Source organism: Carcharodon carcharias, chromosome 4 (assembly GCF_017639515.1).
Source record: "Carcharodon carcharias isolate sCarCar2 chromosome 4, sCarCar2.pri, whole genome shotgun sequence".
In the NCBI taxonomy this organism is placed as follows: Eukaryota; Metazoa; Chordata; class Chondrichthyes; order Lamniformes; family Lamnidae; genus Carcharodon; species Carcharodon carcharias.
The window spans coordinates 177,802,192-177,824,249 of NC_054470.1; the positions used below are offsets into that span (position 1 = coordinate 177,802,192).

A 22,058-nucleotide genomic window follows, 5' to 3' on the forward strand; every position below is an offset into this window, starting at 1 on the left:
AATTCAACCTGACTGAATAAATATTTTGCTTGTTACTACTTTTTTGGATGTGTGAAAGGCCCTTTGTCCAAGCTGGACTCAAATACTGAATATGAATGGCTGACAGTCCGCAGTTTTACTACTAAAACAATTTTGATGCTACCTTTGGCCTACCCCACTTCCCCCTTGTAGGAAACCTGGGCCTATAAGTTGGATCACGTCCAAATCCAGAAGCGATCCAGATGCAGTCATTGCTGTATACCTCCAAGGAAGCCCACAGCAAGAGTACAAGGAATTGGCCCGCAGACCTTATTTATATAATGCCAGTGATACCTGTGCCAGTCACAGCCCAGAGACAGTTCACCATTCCAGGGTTGGGGGTGGGATATAGAGTGGAGAGATTGAACAGATAGGATACCAGTCAGGAACAATGGGTAAGTCTGAGAGACAATTGGAGGAGGGCAGGGGCAGTGGCAGGGTTGGCACAGGTACACAGCAGCCCATAATTCTAATGCTGAAAGCACACTCACCATAGTAAAACCTTCAATGCCTATTTCTCCCCGGAAAGGCATATAATTGTTCTAAGCCCTGGTTCCTTATTTTGCCCCAGGCCTCCCTTCAGAATTAGCAGCACCGCGGCAAATAGCTAAGTGGACAACAAACACAAATGACCCCAGGAAAGGCATCAATTTAATATGAGCTTGGTGTTTATTCTTCTTCAATTCTCTGGCTGAAGGCAGGTCCGATCCACAACAACACAACCTTCAACACGGGTAGGGCAAGGAGACAGGAACCAAATGCACCCAAGCCAGAACAGAGACTGAATCCTGTGCAGCTGGCACCAATCTAACCCAGAGCAGCTCTCCAGCCGACTTTTGTATATAACATGTGCGGCTTTTGTGCAGAAAGTATGAAAAGGTTAATAACAGATGTTTTGCTTTCTGCAATAGACCTTCTTTATAAAGTAGTTGACTGGCATATGTGCAGCGAGACTTAAAAAGCAGCAGAATTCTCTCTTTGATTGTTAAATAAGGGTTTCAACTTTCCTGTTTTGCAAGGTTAACCTTTCTCAATGGAAATATGAAAAGAAGCCTATTGCCCTAGCTAGTTCTAGCTTGATTCAAACCAATCTCCCCTCATCAAGCTCAATGCTGCAGCCACAAGTGGAAAGTTCCATTTTACATGCTCCAGTGTGCCTCTGAAAACTTCAGCACCTCTGCTATTGATTTCAATGCTACAAATTCAAGCCCTTTTGCCTACACCTCAAGTCTAAACATTTGCCTTCCAAAAGCAACTTACAGTGCTGCAGCTTTCTGTTTAAGACTAAGATGAGAAGAAATGTCTTCACCGCGGAACACAAGAAATAGGAGCAGAGTAGACGATCTGGCCCTTCAAGCTGGCCCCGCCATTCAATAAATCACGACTGACCTTGGGCTTCAACTCCATTTTTCCACCCGACCCCCATATTCCTTAATTCCCCGAGAGACCAAAAATTTGCCTGTCCCAGTCATAAATGTATTCAACGATGGAGTTGTGAATCATAAAAACATAACAGGAACAGGAATAGACCATACCAGGCCACAAGCCTCCTTTGCCACTCAGTGTGATTGGGAATGATCTTTGGCCTCAACTCCATTTTCCCACCTGCTCCTTTGATTCCCTAAGAGACCAGAAATGTGTCGATCTCAACCTTAAATCCAGAACCCTCTGGCGTAGAGATTTCTAAATATTCATAACCCTTTGAGTGAAGAAATGTCTGCTTAACTCAATCCTAAATGATCTTCCCCTTGTCCTGAGGCTATTGTTACATCCAGGATGGGGGGAGTGTGCAGATCTCTACCCCCACTACTCCACCGGTTGCAGCAATAGTGTAAATGTTTAATTCACTCACCAAAATGGCCAATTGTTTACCTTCGCTACTGCCAGATGCAGAATAAAAGAGACTTTAACCAGGCTTCTTTCAATAAATTCAGAATAATTGATTTAGAATGAAACAAAACTTCTTTTTTCAAAACAAGTTGCAAAACAGGTTAATATACAATTTGTCATTCAGAAATGTAATAATTTTCCCCCTTTTTTAAAAAAAAATTCAACACACATACACACAAACACAAAACAAAGGAGAAGACAAATAAGGTTTCTGCAGAGGTTGGTGTCAGGGAACACTATAAAAAGGATAAAGTTCAAAAAGGTCTTGACACTGTCAATTTGACAGAATGCTGATCACAGTGCTTTCAGATGGATTTTCAGTGGAACACTGTCTTTGTTAAATCTCGCTTATCTCAGCTTTGCTGGCTTTCAATACAGTTAAGTTTTGTGCGATGAGAATTTTCTGGCTAAAGGTGAACACTTCACTCTGGACTGCAGGCAATTCAGAGGGAGAGAGAGAGGGAGAAGCAGTCTTCCTTCACAATTTGTTCCCAAGGCACACATACACGCAGCTTGTGGGCTTCCTGGACCCCATTCTTAGCTGATGTGAACCGCCCTGAGTGGTTCCCTGGGTTTCCTTTAGCCCCAAGATAAAGGCAAAACACTGTGGATATTGGAAATCTGAAATAAAAGCAGAAAATGCTGGAAAAACTCAGCAGGTCTGGCAGCATCTCTGGGGAGAGAAACAGAGTTGACATTTTGAGTTTGTATGATACAAACTCGAAACATCAACTCTGTTTCTCTCTCCACAGATGCTGCCAGACGTGCTGAGTTTTTCCACCATTTTCTATTTCTATTTCTTTTAACCCTAACCTTTTTCCACAGCATGGAGCTACCAAACAGCTCCTGGGCCTTCTCCTGAGTCCCAACTGCACTGGCAGCTCACAGCACTTTCTTTAACTTAACTGGGACTTCAGCCCGTGCCCCTGTCTGTCACACTTGCAGGCTGGATCTCGGAAGCTGATTGCCTCAAATTGCCTGTCTCTCTGACTGACCCTTGATTCGATCCAGGGAACCTGTCAGCACACTGACAGTGGATCCTACCCTTGGCCTATATTGTGCTTTTAGTGGGCATGCGCGATCGGCAGGCCTGGGAGCTGTCAGGAAATGGGGCCCCCGACTGCGATCGGCACCCGGCCATGATTTCACGTTGGCTGGCCAACTAACAACCAGCCAGCTGGTAAAACGCTTGCTGAACAGCTCAATGCTGCTAGGGTTGGGGGGGTGGGGGCGGGGGGCAGGAAGAGGGCGGGCGATGACGTTTCCACGGGCGCGGGTGAGCGCTGCGAGAAAGCTCCCGGAAGGCACACAGCTGCGTCAGGGAGCTGCAGACCTGAAAAAGTTAAAATAAAGGCTTAAAAAGCTGAAAGGAAAGTGTCCTTGCATCACAATCAACCAGCTGAAAATATGGCTGATAAAAATGCTGTCCATGGTGGAAATTCCAACCCGCCCTCGGATGAGGTTTGGTGGAAATGCAAAGGCCGTCTGGCCGATCCATCCGTCTGCCAACCGCGAGGTCAGATGGACCATGAAAAATCGGAGACAATTGCGCCATTGGGCTTAATTGCCCCCTTAATTGTCGGCAGGCGTGCTTCCAACTTTTGCGCCCACCCGCCGAGCGAAATATGGCGTGGGAGTACGCAACGATGTCGGGACCCTCGCCTCACATCTTCTCGAACGATTTTACGCCCGATGGGGTGGGGTGTGCGCCCGCGTACAGGACGTAAAATTCAGCCCAAGTTTACTGGGCATGAACCATGGTAACAGCATTGGAACATCATGTTTCTTAATGTTACAATGCCCAGGGGGTCACACAGATCAATGGATTTCCTAACACCGTGTTCTAGATTCCCCAGCCAAGATACAGATCTATAAATCTTTAGACACTAAGGGCATCAACGAATATAGGAGTTAGTTGGGAGAGTGGAGTAGAGGTAGAAGTTCAACCATGATCTTATTGAATGGCAGAGAAGGCTCGATAGGCTAAATGGCCTGCCCTGCACCTATTTCAAAGACTCCTTTAGTCTTTATTCACTGAAGCATAATTCAGATTTCATCCATTTCTTTCCTCCTCCCTCTAACCTAATAGTGGACGGGCATGCCTCTAGCTGTTTTCCTACAGCTGACTTCCTCTGCCCAGAATATTTGCTGTTCATCTCTTGATGTACTTTCCTCGACAATGAGGTAGAAATTCATCTTGGGCAGTAGTGTAAAATTCATTCAGCCAGTGTTATACATCATATCAGGTAGTTAACTCCATTGAAGCCCACAGGAATAATATTCGTATAACAGATGGCTGGTGTGATGCCACCCATTTTACTCTACTGCCCAAGACAAATTTCTACCCCTATTTCCTGCTGACTGCTTTCCTCTGTCATACTTTTCCTTTAATGCTGCTCACATCTACATTTTGCTGGCATAACCACCACAACAAAACACTGCCCAAATATAGACACAGAGATTGTTTCCTCTGGTTAGTGAATCTAAAACACGGGGGCACAGTCTCAGGAAAGGGCCGATCATTTAGAGTGGAGATGAGGCGTCATTTCTTTACTCAAAGAGTTGTAAATCTTTGAAATTTTCTACTTCAGAGGGTTGTGGAAGTTCCATCATTGAATACATTTAAGGTGAGAATGAGCAGGTTTTTGGTCTCTTAGGGATTTAAGGGATATGGGGAGCAGGCGGGAAAATGGTTTTGAAGCCCAAGATCAGCCATGATCATATTGAATGATGGAGTAGGCTCAAAGGGCCTTGTGGTCTACTCCTGCTCCTACTTCGTGTGTCCTTGTGCATGCCTGATCCCTTTGCTTTTCTATCCCCCTCAAAATAGTATCATTTAGATTATACTGCCACTAAATGCTGTTTCTCTCAAAGTGAATCATTTATCCACATTAACTTGCAACTTTATGTCTGACTACTGCTGTTCATGACCTCTTGAAGCCAACGCAATAGCTGTTGGACTAGTTGTAACAGTACAATAGAAAAAGGTGCTGAGAAAGGGGAGGTTTCTTGTATTGCATTCAGGACTGTTTCTTCATTGAGCTGCAACAAGGAAGGAAGCACAAAGCCTGGTTAGTGAAGTAGGTGGCAAAAGGTTAGAGAAGCAGTTGGGGTACGGTGACCACAATATAGTCAGTGTAAGACTAGGAAAAGTAAAACGAGGAGTTGAAAGAGTACTTGACTAGAAAAGGGAAAATTATAGTGAGATAAAAGGGTCCTAACCCAGATTATATGGAAGGAGAATAGCAAAGTACATCAGTTTTGTGAAATATTTAAACAGGAGATACAGAAGGTACACATTAAGTGCATTGTACTGAAAATATGAGGGAAATACTGATGGCTGAGGGTCTATGGATAAACAAGGAGATTAATTCAAATCTGAATTAAAGAAAAACTGTTTCTGCCTATATGAGAGATAAAAAAATGACAAATACAAAGTTGATTTTTGATCAAGTACCACATAACATAAAATAGAAGCAGATGGCATTAAAGGGATGGTAGTAACTTAATTATGTAATTGGTTAAGGGTTAGAACGTGGGGAATAATGGTGAACGGATGTTTTCCTGACTGGAGAGAAATGTGCAATGGAGTCCCACAGGGCTCACTATTAGGACCATTGTTTTTTCCTGTTATATATAAATGACCTGGACTTGGATATAGAGAGCACAATTTCAAAGTTTGCAGATGATGCAACACTTAACAACATGGTAAATAGTGAACAGAATAATAGCAAGTTTCAGGGCATGAACAGCAATAGACAGACACACATGAGATGTGATCCAGGAGAGCAGAGGAATAGTCAAGCCTGGAGGCAACAAAAGCATGGGCGAGGGTTTCAGCAGCAGTGCTGAGGCAAGGCAGAGTTAGGCAATAAAGGAAGCAATGTAATGGAGAGTGACAGAATATCAGAGATATGAAAAAATGAAATATTTGGGGCATCTCCCAATTCACTGTAAAGTAAATAAGGAGGGGGATGAGAGCCACACCCTCATAATCTTGCTTAAGCAAATCATTGTGTGTGTGGCACAGCAAAGTCCTGTGTGACGGTCATCTAACTGAAAAGTCAAAGGCACAGACTAACAAACGCATGTTACTCTTTCCAAACAGCATCATGGAACTCTATACAGTAGGCACTCAGCAGTTTGGGAGATGATGATGTAGTGGTATTGTTGCTGGACTAATAATGTGCTGTAAATTCAATATAATTCTATACTTTGCAACTAAGGCTGAAAATATCTCGATGTTAGTCTAATTTTGGAAAACGGTGTGAAATTTATTATGCGTGAGCAAGCAGAAAGGAAATTAAGCGACAAAATTCAACATCAGTCTTCAGGATGCCTTTAAAATAAATTCCTTATGGCACCCTCAGAAATATAGACAGCAGGTTACTTGAGCACAAGAGAACCACAGGCATTGCCTTCTACTGACTTGGCAGCAGGAAGACATGACCCTCGTCTTTTCAGTAAAGTTCAAAGCATTGTATGTCAAAATGAAATCAGACACGTACAGGCTGCATCAGGAGAAACTCTCCAAACTAGTTCCCCATTCTTGACCATCTGTTAATGGCTGATGCCTTGGCCACATCTCCTGCTAAAAGTGGTACTGAATTTTAATTGTGCTGATGCTGCTCAACATGCTGACTAAAAGCATTTTTCATGAAATAAGGTGGGAAACTTTTAAAGCAACTCTTTACTGATAACTGAACTAGCATTTGACAATATTTGCAATGTTGGTCATTGAGTTTAATGCACAGAACTAACCAGGATACAGGGAGAAAAATGTGTTTCTCTGCCTTCCCTTTCTAGCCCCATGAATCAATTAATCAGTACCAAAATAGGCAAGTTAGTAACATAGATGAGTGGAGCAATTAGTTTCCAATGCAAATTCTGCCCCAGTACGCTCACTTTTTTTTAAAGCTTCACTCTGTCATTCAGTTCCCTCCTGAAATGTGCGGAAAATTAGAAGCGTAATAGCTTATTATAGTGCCAAAGATCATTTTAAGCAGTGTACTATCTAGTTACATATTATTAAATGAAGGAGTGTTCATCCGATTAACTTCCTCAGTTTTCAGCAATCTGATTTGTCCTTGGGAACCAAGTCCCATCATTAGTCCCAATGACTTCCTTTCACTGGTCACTGCTCTCTTCCATCTCATAGCTCATTGCTATCATGGTTATTGTCATCCTCAGGCCTTGTTTGATCCCCATGTCTGCTCTCAGACTACTCTTCCTGGGCCCACCACCAGGAGCTCAGCTTCAACTTGCTTCATCCACCTTTCAACCTTTACCTAGGGCTTAGCCTTGGCTTTGGGGCAGGGTGCACCATAGCTACCCTTCCCCCATCTCCCCAGTCCACACCTACGACGTCTATCCTCAATCCTATCTGTCCCTGTGCCGTGTCCAACCTCTGGATGGAATAATACTGAATAATGCACAGTAGAATGTCTGCAATTTTATTTACAGTTAAAAGGAATATATAAATATTAAACCGGTTACATACAAAATAAGTTTTTTATAATATTGGGACATTTGGAACAGATTACTGAGGAAGGATATTCTAAACAGATGTATATAATGCAAAACCTCACCTTTTCTGACTAATTTGAGGCAATGCCTGTGTTACGGGATTGAACACTTTTCCTACTCATGTTAATCAGTGCTCGCACCAGACACTCCCAAATCAGTAAACTATGGCCAGATCACACAATAATACTGCATAGAAAGTGTCCATTTGGCCATCTGTCCCATGCTTCTGAAAGAGTTACCAACTAATTTCATTCCCCTGCTCTTTCCCCATGGCCCAGCAAATTTTTCCTTCTATATCCATGTAGGCAAAACTTTGTCTTAGCCTCTTAAGAGTACCTGTGTACTTTTCCAATCCCACACCAGTCAATCTTCTAACCACTCTCAGTGACATTGCCAGTTTGTAGTCCGTTTGTGCTGAGGGCCTGCATCAGTTGAGCACTGAATGTGGTACTGGCCAAGCCTATTTCATTTAGATTGTTTATAATTAGTAGACAGAAGGAGCTTTCCAAATACTGACAGACAAGATTTCAACTTAGGACCCAATGTAAAAGAAACAATGTCCTTAAAACCCTGAGCACCTCTGTAAAAGATTTTTCAATTTCCAAATCTAATAAAATGAATAGGGGGAACATGATAGTGTTTTTCTCACATTCCTTTAAAGAGGGAAAACATGCAATATTTTAAACTGACTGGATTAAAAAGCACTAGCGGTTGTAATGCTAAAAACTGGGAAAAATGCACCAGAACTACAGGAAAAAGATAGCAACTCTTGACACAATACCTTTAACTCGACAGGAACTCTTGATTAAGCATGCAAGAATCGGAAAAACTTTCATTCGAAAGGGATGCAAACTTAAGTGCAATAGACTGTTTATCAGAATCAGATTACATTATCTTTTCCCTGGAGACTTTACACTCAATAAACCTACTGGCAAACCCAACCAAAATAAACTTTAAAATGGAAAGGCGGGACAGCAATGCACTCTGTTATCCTGAGTCGACTGCAAACCAGTATGATTGATTTTTAGCTTAATGGTAAAATCAACACTGTAGCTAGGTAATACTGAAAAAAAAAACATCTCCGGGCCAGGATATAGCAGCCACAATATAACAGTACAATGTTCTGATTTAATAAATATCAAACTACTTAAGTTTGGATGGGTCTAGATGCAGCGCTTGAATTTTACTCATTCCTTTGTACTGTTCAATAAACGTTGGTCTGACAATCTTGTGATTGCTATACACTTGTCTTAAACCAACCAATTTTACTTGTCTTAGCCCAACTTTTGAAAAAAATAGCTGAATACTTAGTTGTAAACAAATCTTAATACTACGGCAGGAATGGATGAGCTAACGTCAACTTAATATAAGTCATAACTTATGTTTTGGCACAACATGAAAAGAAAAGCTAGCTCCCATTTGTAGTTATAAATAGACAAATAGTATTGTATCTTTCTTATGGTGTTTTATTGAGTGGAAGGATTGATACCAGGATGTTTAAGTTAGGACAATTCACAAGGATACCAAATGTGAAAGGAACAACAATTTATACTTCATGTGAAGAGAGTGCTGATTGACTGGCAAGTGGACTGTAGTTGGTAGAGGCGTTGCCATGGAAAATGCACCAGTTAACTGATGACTGGCAGTTAACTGCCAAGCTTTGTTTAAATTTAAACCAGGCAGGTTGACTCTGATTGGTCAAGGCAATACCCTGGGGAATGAACTAGAAAATGGCTGTCGCCTATTTTGTTTAGTTGAAGCAGATGCAATGTGTGTAGATGTTCTTTCTGCCTGAAAATTATTGTTCCTTTTACATTTGGTATCCTTGTGGATTGTCCTGATGAGTGCAAGATGAAAAGTTTTGGCAACATGTGTCTTTTTTCAGCAATACTCAAGTTCTGTTCTATCAAACGACTATTTGTTTAACCAGATCGGAATTTTTACTGAAATTTGCTCAACATTTTTTTTTAGTGAGCATGTGTTTTATTCTAGAAAAGGATTTGTTCTGTCTTCCAAATGTTCCAAATTCCTTTTTCCAACAATAAAGTTAAATAAAGCAAACTTGTAGACAGCTAAATACTTTGGATAAATGCTTGAAGGGGTAATATTTACAGATCTAGAGTATTGTGCTCAGTTCTGGTCACCACACTTTAGAAAGGATGTGAGGGCCTTTAAGAGGGTGCAGAGATGATTCATCAGAATGGTTCCAGGGGTGAGGGATATTAGCTACAGGGTTAGATTGTTCTCCTTGGACCAAGGAAGATTGAGGGTAAATTGAGGTATACATGGTTATGACAGTTTTAGATAAGGTAGACAAAGAAAAGCTGTTCTGTAGCAGATGGTACAAGGAATTGGGAACACACATTTAATATTTTTGACAAGAGACTCTGGGGGAAGTGAGGAATATCTTTTTTACGCAGTGAGTGGCATTGACCTGGAGCTCACTGAATACCAGACAGGGGAAGTGGAGTCAATAAATTATTTCAAAAGGAAATTGGATGGGAACTTGAGGGAAATAAACTTGCAAGGCTAAGGAGATAAAGCGGGGCAATGGGACTGACTGGATTGTCTTACAGTGAGGTGGCATGGGCTCAGTGGGCTGAATGCCCTCCTTCTGTGCCATAATGACTTTATGAGGAAAGAGCAGGGGAGTGGAATTAATTGGATTCCTCTACCAAAGAGCCATCACAGGCAAGTTGGGCTGAGTGGCCTTCTTCTGTGCTGTATGACTCTATAAATAATTAGAATCCCAACAATCGAGCCAGTAAAACTTTCTATTCCATATACCTTAGGCATTTGCTGCACATGGAATGTTACGGTTTATTGAAAACAAATGGAAAAAGGATAGGAAAGTACCAGGTTGTCAAGCAGACCTGTCCCATCACCAGCTAGTTATCTTTGGGATTTAGGGCAAGCTCGTGAACCCTAAGCATCATACTGTTTTAGATAATCATTTACAGTGCTGAACATGTGGAATCAAGCGTCCAAGTTTGCTGCTGAGATAAGGTATGGGAATAATTGGAGCAGAGTACACAGATTTTTAACATGGGTAAATAGATGGTCAACTTGTCAATGTCTTTCCTCATTTTCTTTCAATTCCTTGTGCATGAAAGCTCATCATGTAAAAGTAAATCAAACATTTATCTCCTTTGAACCATGCTACCTGCAGTATTCACTGTGTAAGAGTAGTATAGATCAGGTGAAGTACATTTCCCCTTATAACATGGGGTGGCTCCGAGCAGCAGATGAGTAGTTGCATTCAAATTGCATTTTCTTTCTCCATCGAATCTATCTTTTTAGATGATTGAGATTGAGAAAATTGTGCTAATAAGCAAAGACTTCTCGGCTTTAGGAATTATATATCCTGTAGAAATTGGTACAGTTTACAACAACAACTTGTATCTATGTAATGCCTTTAATGGGATAAAATGTCCCAAGGTGCTTCACAGCAGCATAATGAAGCAAAAATTGACACTGAGCCACATAAGGCCACAGAAAGACAGATCGCCAAAGCCTGGTCAAAGAGACAAAATTTAAGGAATAACTTAAAGAAGGAATGAGATGTAGGGAGGCAGAACCCAGATTCACTAACTTTTGATTTTCATCTTAGGTATAGATTTTTATCATGCTTGTCATAGACTATTAAGTATGCACATCCATGTCCGTGCAAGATTCACATTTGTTCACCTCAGCCAAATTCAGCTTATCAATAATGAGGATCAGATTCCAAGATAACGGTTCCAATTATGCAGAACATCACAGTGGGGAAGTTGATCCATCAATAACCTTGCATATACTTAAACCTTCTCAGTCAGTTACACCATCTTACTTCCTTTTCCTTCCCCCCTTGACTGCTGATATATCCCATTCCAATCTGTATCCTCCTAACCATACACAGGCATTTTTAAAAAAAAGAAAAACTTGCATTTATATAGCACTATTCACATCCACCAGACGTCTCAAAGTGCTTTACAGCCAGTGAAGTACTTTAGTGCTTAGGAAACTGTCGTAGTGAAGGACACGCAGCAGCCAATTTGTGCACAGCAAGTTCTCAAAAACAGCAATGGATCAGATAATCTGTTTTTGTGATGTTGGTTGAGGGATAAATATTGGCCAGGACAGCAGGGATAATTCCCCAGATTTTCTTCAAAATAGTGCCACAGGATCTTTTACATCCACCCGAGCAAACATAAAACTGACCATCATTATCAAAAACAATTGCGCACTGGACTATCAATTGCTGACATGATAAAATAGTAAAGCTAAAAGACAACAGTTTGTATTTGTATTACACCTTTAGCATAGCAAAATGCCTGAAGGAGCTTCACGGAAGGGTAATCAGGTGAAAATTGACACTGGGCCAAAGGAAGATTCATTAGGATAGGTGACCAAAAGCTTGGTAAAAGAAGAAAGTTGCAAGGAGGCTTTTAAAGGAGGAGAAAGAGAGAGTAGAAAAGCTTTAGAGAATAAATTCCAGAGCCTAAGACCTATATAGTTGAAGGCCCGACCAGCAATGGCTGGGTGAAGGAAATGGGGAATGTACAAAGTGCAGAGTTGGAGAGAAGTAGCCATCTCAAAGAAATAGGAAGGGGCAATGCCATGGAGGGATTTGAAAATAGGGATGAAAATTTTAAAATCGAAGCATTCCCAGATTGGGAGCAAATTACAGGCAATTGAGCACTGGAGTGATGGGTACACAGGACTTGGTGAGAGTTAGGATACGGCAGCAGAATTTTGGATGAGCTTAAGTTTACGGAGATATTGATACATTCGATTGTGAAGCATTTGCCGTGGTGATTTTAGCTTTCGTATTATGAACCCCATGTTTGTGCTTGCATATCCAACATATCCATGGAAAAACAACAGAAGGAAATAATTATTAAGTTTGTTATATATATATATATATATATATACATATATATAATTAAAGTTGGTATTTATATATAATAAACTTGGTTTTATATATATATATATATATATACATACACCATACATACATATTGCTAATTACAGCCAATATGTGAATTCAGTAATAGCATTTATTGTGTACGGGTTTGCAGAGTAAATAGAAATGATAGTCAACATGTTATATTTGCTTGTTTGTTTTTTCATTTATTTATTCATTTTTAATCTAATTCTTTTTGTTTCCTAGCTGTTTGAGATTACAGTACCAATTTCCCAGAGACCAAAACCCATAACAATCAGTGTTGCAAATCACACGGGCTGCAGATGTATGTCAAAACTGGATTTCTTCAGGCAGGTCCACTCCATCATCAGACGTTCCATATCCTCGTCCCATTCAGAGTAAGTGCAATCATGGTTATTAATGTAATTCAGGCTAGCCTTTCCAAGTCTGTCAGTACAACACGCTCCCTTGCTCAGGGCTAGTACATGTTGGGAAATTGTTGGCACGTTGCTCACAATTTTTTCAACATGCATTACTAACGGGCACTCTGGGCTGTTATGTTTAAGCCTTATCCATGTCTTATCCATGTAAGTTTTATCAGTGTACAGAGATGACCATCTTTTTCAGTACAAAACAGCCGTACAAATGGAATGGAATGTTCAATAATGAGGTCTTCATAGTAATTGTGGAGTCAGTATCAAGGAAATTAAAAGAATCGCTTCCAGGAAATAACTGTCCCACCACCATACATGAAAGTGTGACCTCAAAAGCACCACTTTCAGAATGCTGTGCCCATTGGGCAAAAAAATTGTGATTGGCGCAAATGATCATTTACCCATCAGGTAAGCAATTATCCAACTGACTAATCAAACAAATCAAAATCTAGAGATAAGCCAAGCTATCAAATCTCTCAATTCTTTTTCAAAGTTACTGTTCATTAATCAGTAACCACTGCATAACAGATCAATCAAAATTGCTCAGTTATTTATTTTTTTTTCTTCATAATTCTGCACCTTAAAGTGTCTGTAAAGTGTACCTCACACCACCTCACCCAATTTCTTTCCTATTCGTGCTCAGGTATAATCGTGAACCGCAAAGGGCTATAGGCAATTTTTAAAAACAGTACTAAATTTGCTGTATGAGTATAGGCTACAGTGACAGTTTTCATCCTGCTGCTGTGGTATCACAGTACCCAGAGCACTCAGTAACAACTGACATTGTGTGCAGATCGACCACAGACGGCAAAGGAAGAAGATAGATATTTTACAGCATAAATAACTAAGATTAAGAGGTTTGTCAAAAGGAAAAACAAATGCAAGTTTCTCGTAGGTCAAATAAGAATTGCAACGTGCTGATACAAGTGAGGCTTGCATCCCATGAATGAATTTTTAAAAAAATCATAGCTCCAGAGACAAACATATTCACAGGAGCTATTTTGTAGAATTACCGAATGTGTCTTCTGTTGGCTTTTTTGTATTCATTTGCGGAATGTGGGCTTCACTGGCTGGGCCAGCATTTATTGCCCATCCCTAATTGTCCTTGAGAAGGTGGTGGTGGTGAGTTGCCTTCTTGAACCGCTGCAGTCCATGTGGTGTAGGTACACCCAATGTGCTGTTAGGGAGGGAGTTCCAGGATTTTGAGCCAGTGACAGTGAAGGAACGGCGATATATTTACAATCAGGATGGTGAGTGACTTGGAGGGGAACCTCCAGGTGGTGGTGTTCCCATCTGTCTGCTGCCCTTGTCCTTCTAGATGGTAGTTGTTGTGGGTTTAGAAGGTGTGTCTCAGGAGCCTTGGTGAATTCCTGCAGTGCATCTTGTAGATGGTACACACTGCTGCTACTGTACGTCAACGGTGGAGGGAATGAATGTTTGTGGATGTGGTGCCAGTCAAGTGGGTTGCTCTGTCCTGGATGGTGTCAAGCTTCATGAATGTTGGTGTTAAGCTTCTTGAGTATTATCCTGAGCCTCCAACCTTATCCTGAGCTTTCCCATGTAGAGTACAGTACAGTAATGTGGAATAAAACTAAATAAATAGTGAATCCTATCTTCATCAATAGAGTCATTTCAGACAAAACATTGCACTTGATTTAGGGGAGAAACAAAGAGTGAACTGGGGTGGGGATGTGGGGCTGTGGTTGGTGCAGGCGGGCTGGCAGTGGGGGAGGGGGTCAAATCTTGCTGTGTGATATTAGCATATGAGTTTGTAACACTTCCAAACAAACTTTCTTTCTCCGCAACTTTAAAGCAGACACGGCCTCATTCATTGTTAACTAAATTAATGTTTTTCTTAAAAGAATGGAAGAGACATTTCATAATGCATCCATGTACTAATAGCACAGAAAAAAATTTGTATAGTTGTTCATCCCAACCTGTCTGTGTTGGTGTTTATCCTCCACATGAGCAATAATCCTAATTAATGGGCCAACTCTCTTCCCAGTTCCCTTTATTCCTTTTTTATTCAGCTAACTCTCCAACCTCTCCTTGGATGTTGCCATGGTCAATGCTTCAATCATTGTCTCTGGTAGTGCGTTCCATAACTTGTGTAAAAATGGATCTGGGGATCTTTGTCCAAAAGCTCTTACATTTAATCTTATATCTATTACCCCTTGTTCTAAACTCTTCACAAGGTGAAACTGTAGCTTCACCAGGTTGACACCTCATTTTTAAGTATGCTAGGTGCTGCTCCTGGCATGCCCTCCTGCACTCCTCATTGAAACAGGGTTGATCCCTTGGCTTGATGGTAATGGTGGAGGGATCTGCCGGGCCATGTGGTTGCAGATTGTGGTTAGATATAATTCTGCTGCTGCTGCTGGTGGCCCACACTACCTCATAAATGCCCAGTTTTGAGCTGCTAGATCTGTTCTGAATCTGTCCCATTTAGTGGTAGTGGTAATATCACACAACAGGATGGAAAATATGCTCAGTGTGAAGATGGGATTTCATCTGTACAAGGACTCTGCAGTGGTCAATTCTACCAATATTGTAAATTGGTGAGGACAATGTTTCATAAGTTTTTCTCTCTTGTTAGTTCCCTCACCGCCTGCGGCAAACTCAGTCTAGCAGACATGTCCTTCAGAAGGTGGCTGGCTCGGTCTCCTGCCCAGAGTATGTTCTGTGCCACCCTCAGTGCTTCCTCCAAATCGTGTTCAACATGGAGGAGCACTGATTCATCAGCTGTGGGTAGGTTGTAATCAGTAGGGGGTTTGAACTGATGCAGTGAGACTTCATGGGATCCGGAGTCAATGTTGACTGCTCCCAGGGCATTTTCCTCCTGACTGAATACTACTGTGCTGCCACCTCTGCTGGGTCCTCATACCAGACAACATTCTAGTGAATCTGTAATGTACCCACTCTAATAGCACAACTCTTCACGTATTCTGGAACCCAAAAATGAAAATTCTACCACAATTGTGGTCTTACTAAAGTTTTATATAGATTCACCATTACATTGCTTTTTTCATATCCTATTCCTCATGCTGTAAAACCCAATATTCCATTAGCTCTCTCTTTCTGGCCTTATCTGCTGGAAATGCTACTTTAATGCCTTGTGAACCTGAAAACCCAAATCCCTTTTCCCTTTGACATCTTAGATGCTGAGAGACTGTTTCTCATGGCTGGAGAGTCTAGAATGGGGGGGGGGGCGGAATCTTAGTTTCACGATAAGGGGTCAGCCATTTGGGACTGAGAGGAGAAATTTCTTTACTCAGAGGTTTGAGAGTCCATGGAGCTCTCCATCTCATAGGGCTGTAGATATTCAGTCATTGAATATATTCCAGACTGAGATCAATAGACTTTTGGACACTGAGGGAATCAAGGAATATTGGGATACTGTGGAAGGGTCATGAGGACTCGAAACGTCAACTCTTTTCTTCTCCGCCGATGCTGCCAGATCTGCTGAGTTTTTCCAGGTAATTCTGTTTTTGTTAAGGAATATTAGGACAGGGCAGGAAAGTGGAGTTGATGTAGAAGATCAGTCCTATTATATTCTGATGTTCTAATTGTTCAACTTTGTACCTGCTCTCTCATTGACCCGCCACAGCTCCACCCTGCCTATTTGACAATTCTAATGGCAGTACTTTCAACACGCACATTTTTTCTTCCGTTACTTTAGGGCAGAATATTAAGCTCGGCGGGCGGGCGCGCGCCCAACTCGGCCAAGCGTAAAATGACGCGCAATAACGTCAGGTGAGCGCCCTGCCATCATCGCGCAGTCCTGCGATATTTCATTTGGCAGGCACATGCCAGAGTCAGCAGCACGCCCACCGACAATTAAAAGGCCTATCAAAGCCATTAAAAAGGTAATTCAATTCAAATTTAGGCTGCCCGTCCAACCTAACGGTTGGCAGGCAGGCGAAAAGGCCAAGCGGCCTTTGCACTTTTTAGGAAACCTCATCCACAGGCGGGATGAGGTTTCCTAAAGCAAATAAAAATTTTACACTTGAATTAAAAACATGTCCCAGCTCATGTGACAGAGTCACGTGAGGGGTCATGTTTTATGACATTTTTATTTTCTTTATTTTTTTTTTAAACAGCGCTTCATCTTTGTGCCTCAGGGAGATTATGAAGCGCTCACTGGCACGCGTGCGCCAAGTTGGTGCTCTGCCCATTCGCCCTCCTCCCCCCGCCTGCACAGGTAGCGCTGAGCGCTGCCACTCGCGTCCCACGCATTCGATTTTTTTAAACTGCCCATCGCTAAAAGACTGATTGTTTCCACCTTTATTAAAATTATTCCTCAATTTCGCTGCTAAGTTACTTTATCTTATTCTTCAGCTAGCGGGGGATGTTTCCCACTTTTCGGCGGAGTCTCGTTTTTTCCTGCCTCTTTTGGTTGAGGTTTCCCACCCGATGTGGAGGATGGCACCATTTTGCACACCCTGTATTGCTTTTGAAACTCTTACTGTGCTTTCCATGGCCAGCACTATCTCTAGCACCTTCTTGAAATTCAGATTCACTTCGGACAATAATCTTTTCTGAATAGTGTCCTCTTTCACACCACACACTAAACGGTCTCTGAGCATATCGTTCAGAGTCGTACCAAACTCATAACGTTCTGTTAGCTGTTTTAAATGCAATGCATGCAATTTTCTCATCCGGGGCTCCATTTTGCGAATTAAACCTGAATCCCTGCATCGTGTCTGAGGGCTTTGGTTGAAAGTGACCCTTTACGAGGTCCACCAATTCATCAAAATTCTTCAAATATGGGGCACTGGGGGCCATGAAGCTTGAAATCAAGCTGTAGATTTTTCTCCAACAAGTACTCAAGAGGATCGGCCACCTCTTCTCTTCACCTGTAACCTTGTTCGCTTAAAAAAAGAACGTGAGGCATTCTATGTATTGGCTCAAAAGGATCAATTCACCCAAATTGTGTTTTTTTGAGATTCTAATGGAGCTTGCTATTTAAAATCACTTTGCAAGGTACAGCGCTGATTTCTTTTTAACTTGTTTTCTTTTCTTCAATCCGATCCCATCCTTGCTGCCAGTTTGTTGTGGCGTGGCTGAGTTGTACTATTAATGATAGAGTTGATCTGCAGACACCTGTTGGGTGGGAACATTAATTTTATTTACAATATACACAGCAGCAACTACATGTGTACTTTCAACTCCAACTCTATATCTACACTGACTCCTGAGGTAGCCCGTGCTACTCTCCTATTGGTTGCTACCAATCATGTGATCTTCCTTAACAAGGATTATTCTTAAAAGTATATTGCACACTAAATAAAATTGTAATTACTACATAACTGGTACACTAGAATAATTTAAATTTGAGATGGATGAGGTGTTAGAATTGCTATATTTACTTAAAATATATAAGGTAGCAGGCCTGGAAGAGATGCATTCAAGGGTACTGCGAGAAGTGAGAGTGGAAATTGCAGAGACAGTAGAGATAATCTTCCAGTCTTCCTTAGACACAGGGGAGGTACCAGAGGACTGGAGAATTGCAAATGTTACACCCTTGTTCAAAAAGGCGTGCAAGGATAAAGCCGGCAGCTACAGGCCAGTCAGTTTGACCTCAGTGGCAGGGAAACTTCCAGAAACCATAGTTCAGCATAAAATCAATAATCACTTAGACAAGTGCAGGATAATTAAGGAAAACCAGCATGGATTCATTAAGGGAAAATCATATTTAACTAACTTGGTGGAGTTTTTTGAGGAGGTTGATAAGGGAAACGCTGTTGATGTTGTGTAAATGGATTTTCAAAAGGCATTTGATACAGTGCCACATAACAGACTTGAGAGCAAAATTCTAGGTCATGGATTAAAAGGGAAAGTAGACATTTGCATAAAAAATTGACTGAGTAACAGGAAACAGAGGGGAATAATAAATGATAAAAGCAAAAAACTGCGGATGCTGGAAATCCAAAACAAAAACAGAATTACCTGGAAAAACTCAGCAGGTCTAGCAGCATTGGCGGAGAAGAAAAGAGTTGACGTTTCGAGTCATCATGACCCTTGAAGAGTCATGAGGACTCAACGTCAACTCTTTTCTTCTCCGCCGATGCTGCCAGACCTGCTGAGTTTTTCCAGGAGTAATAAATGGTTGTTTTTCAGATTGGAGGAAGATTTGATGATTGCACAATGTTCAGCACCATTCATGACTCCTCAGATATTGAAGAAGTCTATGTCCAAATGCAGCAAGAACTGGACAATATTCAGGCTTGGGCTGACAAATAGCAGGTAACACTCATGCCACGCAAGTGCCAGGCAATGAGCATCTCCACTGAATCCCCCATTATCAACATCCTGGTGGTTACCATTGACCAGAAACTGAACTGGACCAGCCATATAAATACTGTAGCTACAAGAGCAGGTCAAAGGCTAGGAATCAGGCAGCGAGTAACTCACCTCCTGGTTCCCCAAAGCCTGTCCTCCATCCAGAAGGCAGAAGTCAAGAGCGTGATGGAATACTGTCGACTTGCCTGGGTGAGTGCAGCCCCAACACTTGACACCATCCAGGATGAAGTAGCCCATTGGGATTGACACCCCATCCACAAATGTTCATTCCCTCCACACCGACACACAGTGGCAGTAGTGTGTACTACATACAAGATGCACTGCAGGAACACACCAAAGCTGTGTTAGCAGCACCTTCCAAACCCATGACTGCTACTATCTAGAAGGACAGGGGCAGCAGACACATGGGAACACCGCCACCTGGAAGTTCCCCTCCAAGTCACTCACCATACTGGCTTGGAAATATATCGCTGTTCCTTCACTGTTGCTGGGTAAAAATCCTGGAATTCCTTCCCTAACAGCACACTGGGTGTACCTACACCACATGGACTGCAGCGGTTCAAGAAGGCAACTCATCACCACCTTCTCAAGGGCAATTAAGAATGGGCAATAAATGCTGGCCCAGCCAGCGATGCCCATACCCCATGAATGAATTAAAAAATTACATTTTATGAGGTGGTGGTGAAGGGGTTGAGTGGCTATTGAGTCCCTAATGTGGCCAATTAATAATCACTTAAGTGCCTCATCCTGTCACTGTCAGAATTTTACCCATGGAGGTGGGAGGCCTATGCCATGCGGGAAACCCAACATGACTGGAGTTGTGCAAAGTATGGAGGACCTCTTTCTGGGCCCTTGGGTCCACCAGAGGCTTCCCCCAACAAGGTCAGCATTTTTAACCCATCCATCCCCCTCACCACCCTCCCCTTACACCCCTTGACGAAACCCCCGACCCCAGGTTTACCTGGATCCCTCAGCATGGTTTGACTGTCTGTAGTACCAGCAGTGGCCACTACTCCTGGCTGGTGTTGCTGGGATTACAGCACTGCCAGCCATCCTGGTGGCTGGACTTCCTCCGGAGTAGGACCGGAAGTCTCACCTTAATGCAAGTAACGCTGCACCCAGTGTTAAGTCACCGTGTGGCAGCCATTGGGATTGTGGGGGGACTCCCCACCCCGGCTTTTTAACCGGGGGCATGGGCGAGGACTGCAATGTCTGTAAAACCCATCCCTTTGCATTAACCATTATGCTAAAATAAAAATATTGACATTGATTAAACTAATGTTATTGTTCTGGAGTTTGAGATATCGCAGTTTCAAGTACTCCTGGATGCTTAAAATAAAGTATTGCCAGCTTCCCTTTGTTTCCTCATGTCGAATCTAAAGCCACTTTGTTTGGTTTGGACAGAAAGGTCCAATTTTTGTGGGATATTTGTTGGCGTTCTGCTGAGTTACCAGTGGCCTTTGGTTTATCCAATAAATTTGATGCTAACAGAGTATAACTCAAATATAAACCTCAACATTAAAATATAATACTGCCTGCCAGGGAACAGGAGCATGATTAGCAAATCTGAGTAGCCCATAATACGGCATCATGAATAGTATCAAGGGTTATTCGGGCCCTGGCCACAGCAAACAACTTTCAGAGCTGGTGCAAATTTAAATGCCGCCTGGGTTTCTTAGACGTGTTCCTATGGTTTGGTTGCTAAGGCTGAAATGCACTTTTTGGTCAAACTGTTAAAACAACACCTCTAATAATGGACAGAGATTTCCACATTAATGAACATCTATGTGCACTCGTGCTTCGGGCAGTGTTTCTGTAAGCTCCGAAACAAATTACAGCAAAGTAAGAGTGGAAAAGCAGAACATTTTTTTAAAAGGCGCGAAACTTCTAAATGTTGATGTGCAGAGAGATTTGGGTGTACTTGTACAAGGATTACGCAGCATGTTAACATGCAAGCACAGCAAGCAATTAGAAAGGCAAATGACAAGTTGGTCTTTATTGCAAGGGGATTGGAGTCCACAAATAAGGAAGTATTGCTACGATTGTACAGGGCTTTGGTGGGATCACATCTGGAGTACTGTGCAGAGTTTTGGTCTCCATATGTCCATGGAAGTATATACTGGGCATGGAGGAGGTTTAGCGAATGTTAAATCAAGCGGTTTCTGAGACAGGAGGGTTGCCTTACGATGAAAGGGTTAGTAAATTGGGCCTACGCTTTCTGGAGTTTAGAAGGTGATTTCATTGAAACATAGAAGATTCAAACGGGATTGACCGGGTGGACACTGAGAGGTTGTTTTCTCTTTCTTGGGAAACTAGAACGCAGGGCCACAGCCTCAGGATAAGGGCCTGATCATTTAGGACTGAGATGAGGAGAAACGTCTTCACTCAGAGGGTTGTAAATCTTTGGAATTCTTCTTTTCAATACGCTCTTGACCATAGAGCTCCTAATTTTGCATAGAATATAAGAACTGAGGGTTATATGGGAACTGTAATAAAACGCTCGTTAGACCAAGGAGTACTACGTGGAGTTCCGGCCATCGCACTATAGGGAAGATGTGATTTCACTAGACAGGGTACCGAGGAAATTTATGAGGATGTTGCCTGGACTTGAGAATTTTAGTTATGAGGAAATATTGGTAAGTTAGGATTGTTTCTTTTGAAACAGAGGAGGCTGAGGAGAGATCCAACTGAAGTATATCAAATCATGAGGGATCCAGATAGAATGGATAGGAAGCCTTTTATTCCTCTTGGATGAGGGGTCCATAACCAGAAGTGGGAGATTTAGATGGGAGTCAAGAGTAATTTTTTTTGCCCAGAGGTTGCTGGGGATCTGGAACTCGCAGCATAACAGCATGGTAGAGGCAGAAACCCTCATAACATTTAGAGAGTACTTGGAAGTGCCCTTGAAGTGCCGTAACCTACAAGACTATGGACCAAGAGCTGGAAAGTGGAATTAGGCTGGATGCATACTTTTCAGCTGC

General features: G+C 42.1%; 1 protein-coding gene across 2 annotated transcripts in view; it reads left to right on the forward strand.

Moving 5' to 3' along the window:
- The window catches only part of vegfc (vascular endothelial growth factor c), a 227,758-nt gene that overhangs the window by 147,878 nt on the left and 57,822 nt on the right, over positions 1-22,058 (forward strand). For both annotated transcript variants that reach the window (XM_041185274.1, XM_041185276.1), the window contains exon 4: positions 12,587-12,738. In XM_041185274.1, the coding sequence (XP_041041208.1) occupies positions 12,587-12,738 (152 nt within the window). The remainder of the gene's footprint in view (positions 1-12,586; positions 12,739-22,058) is intronic.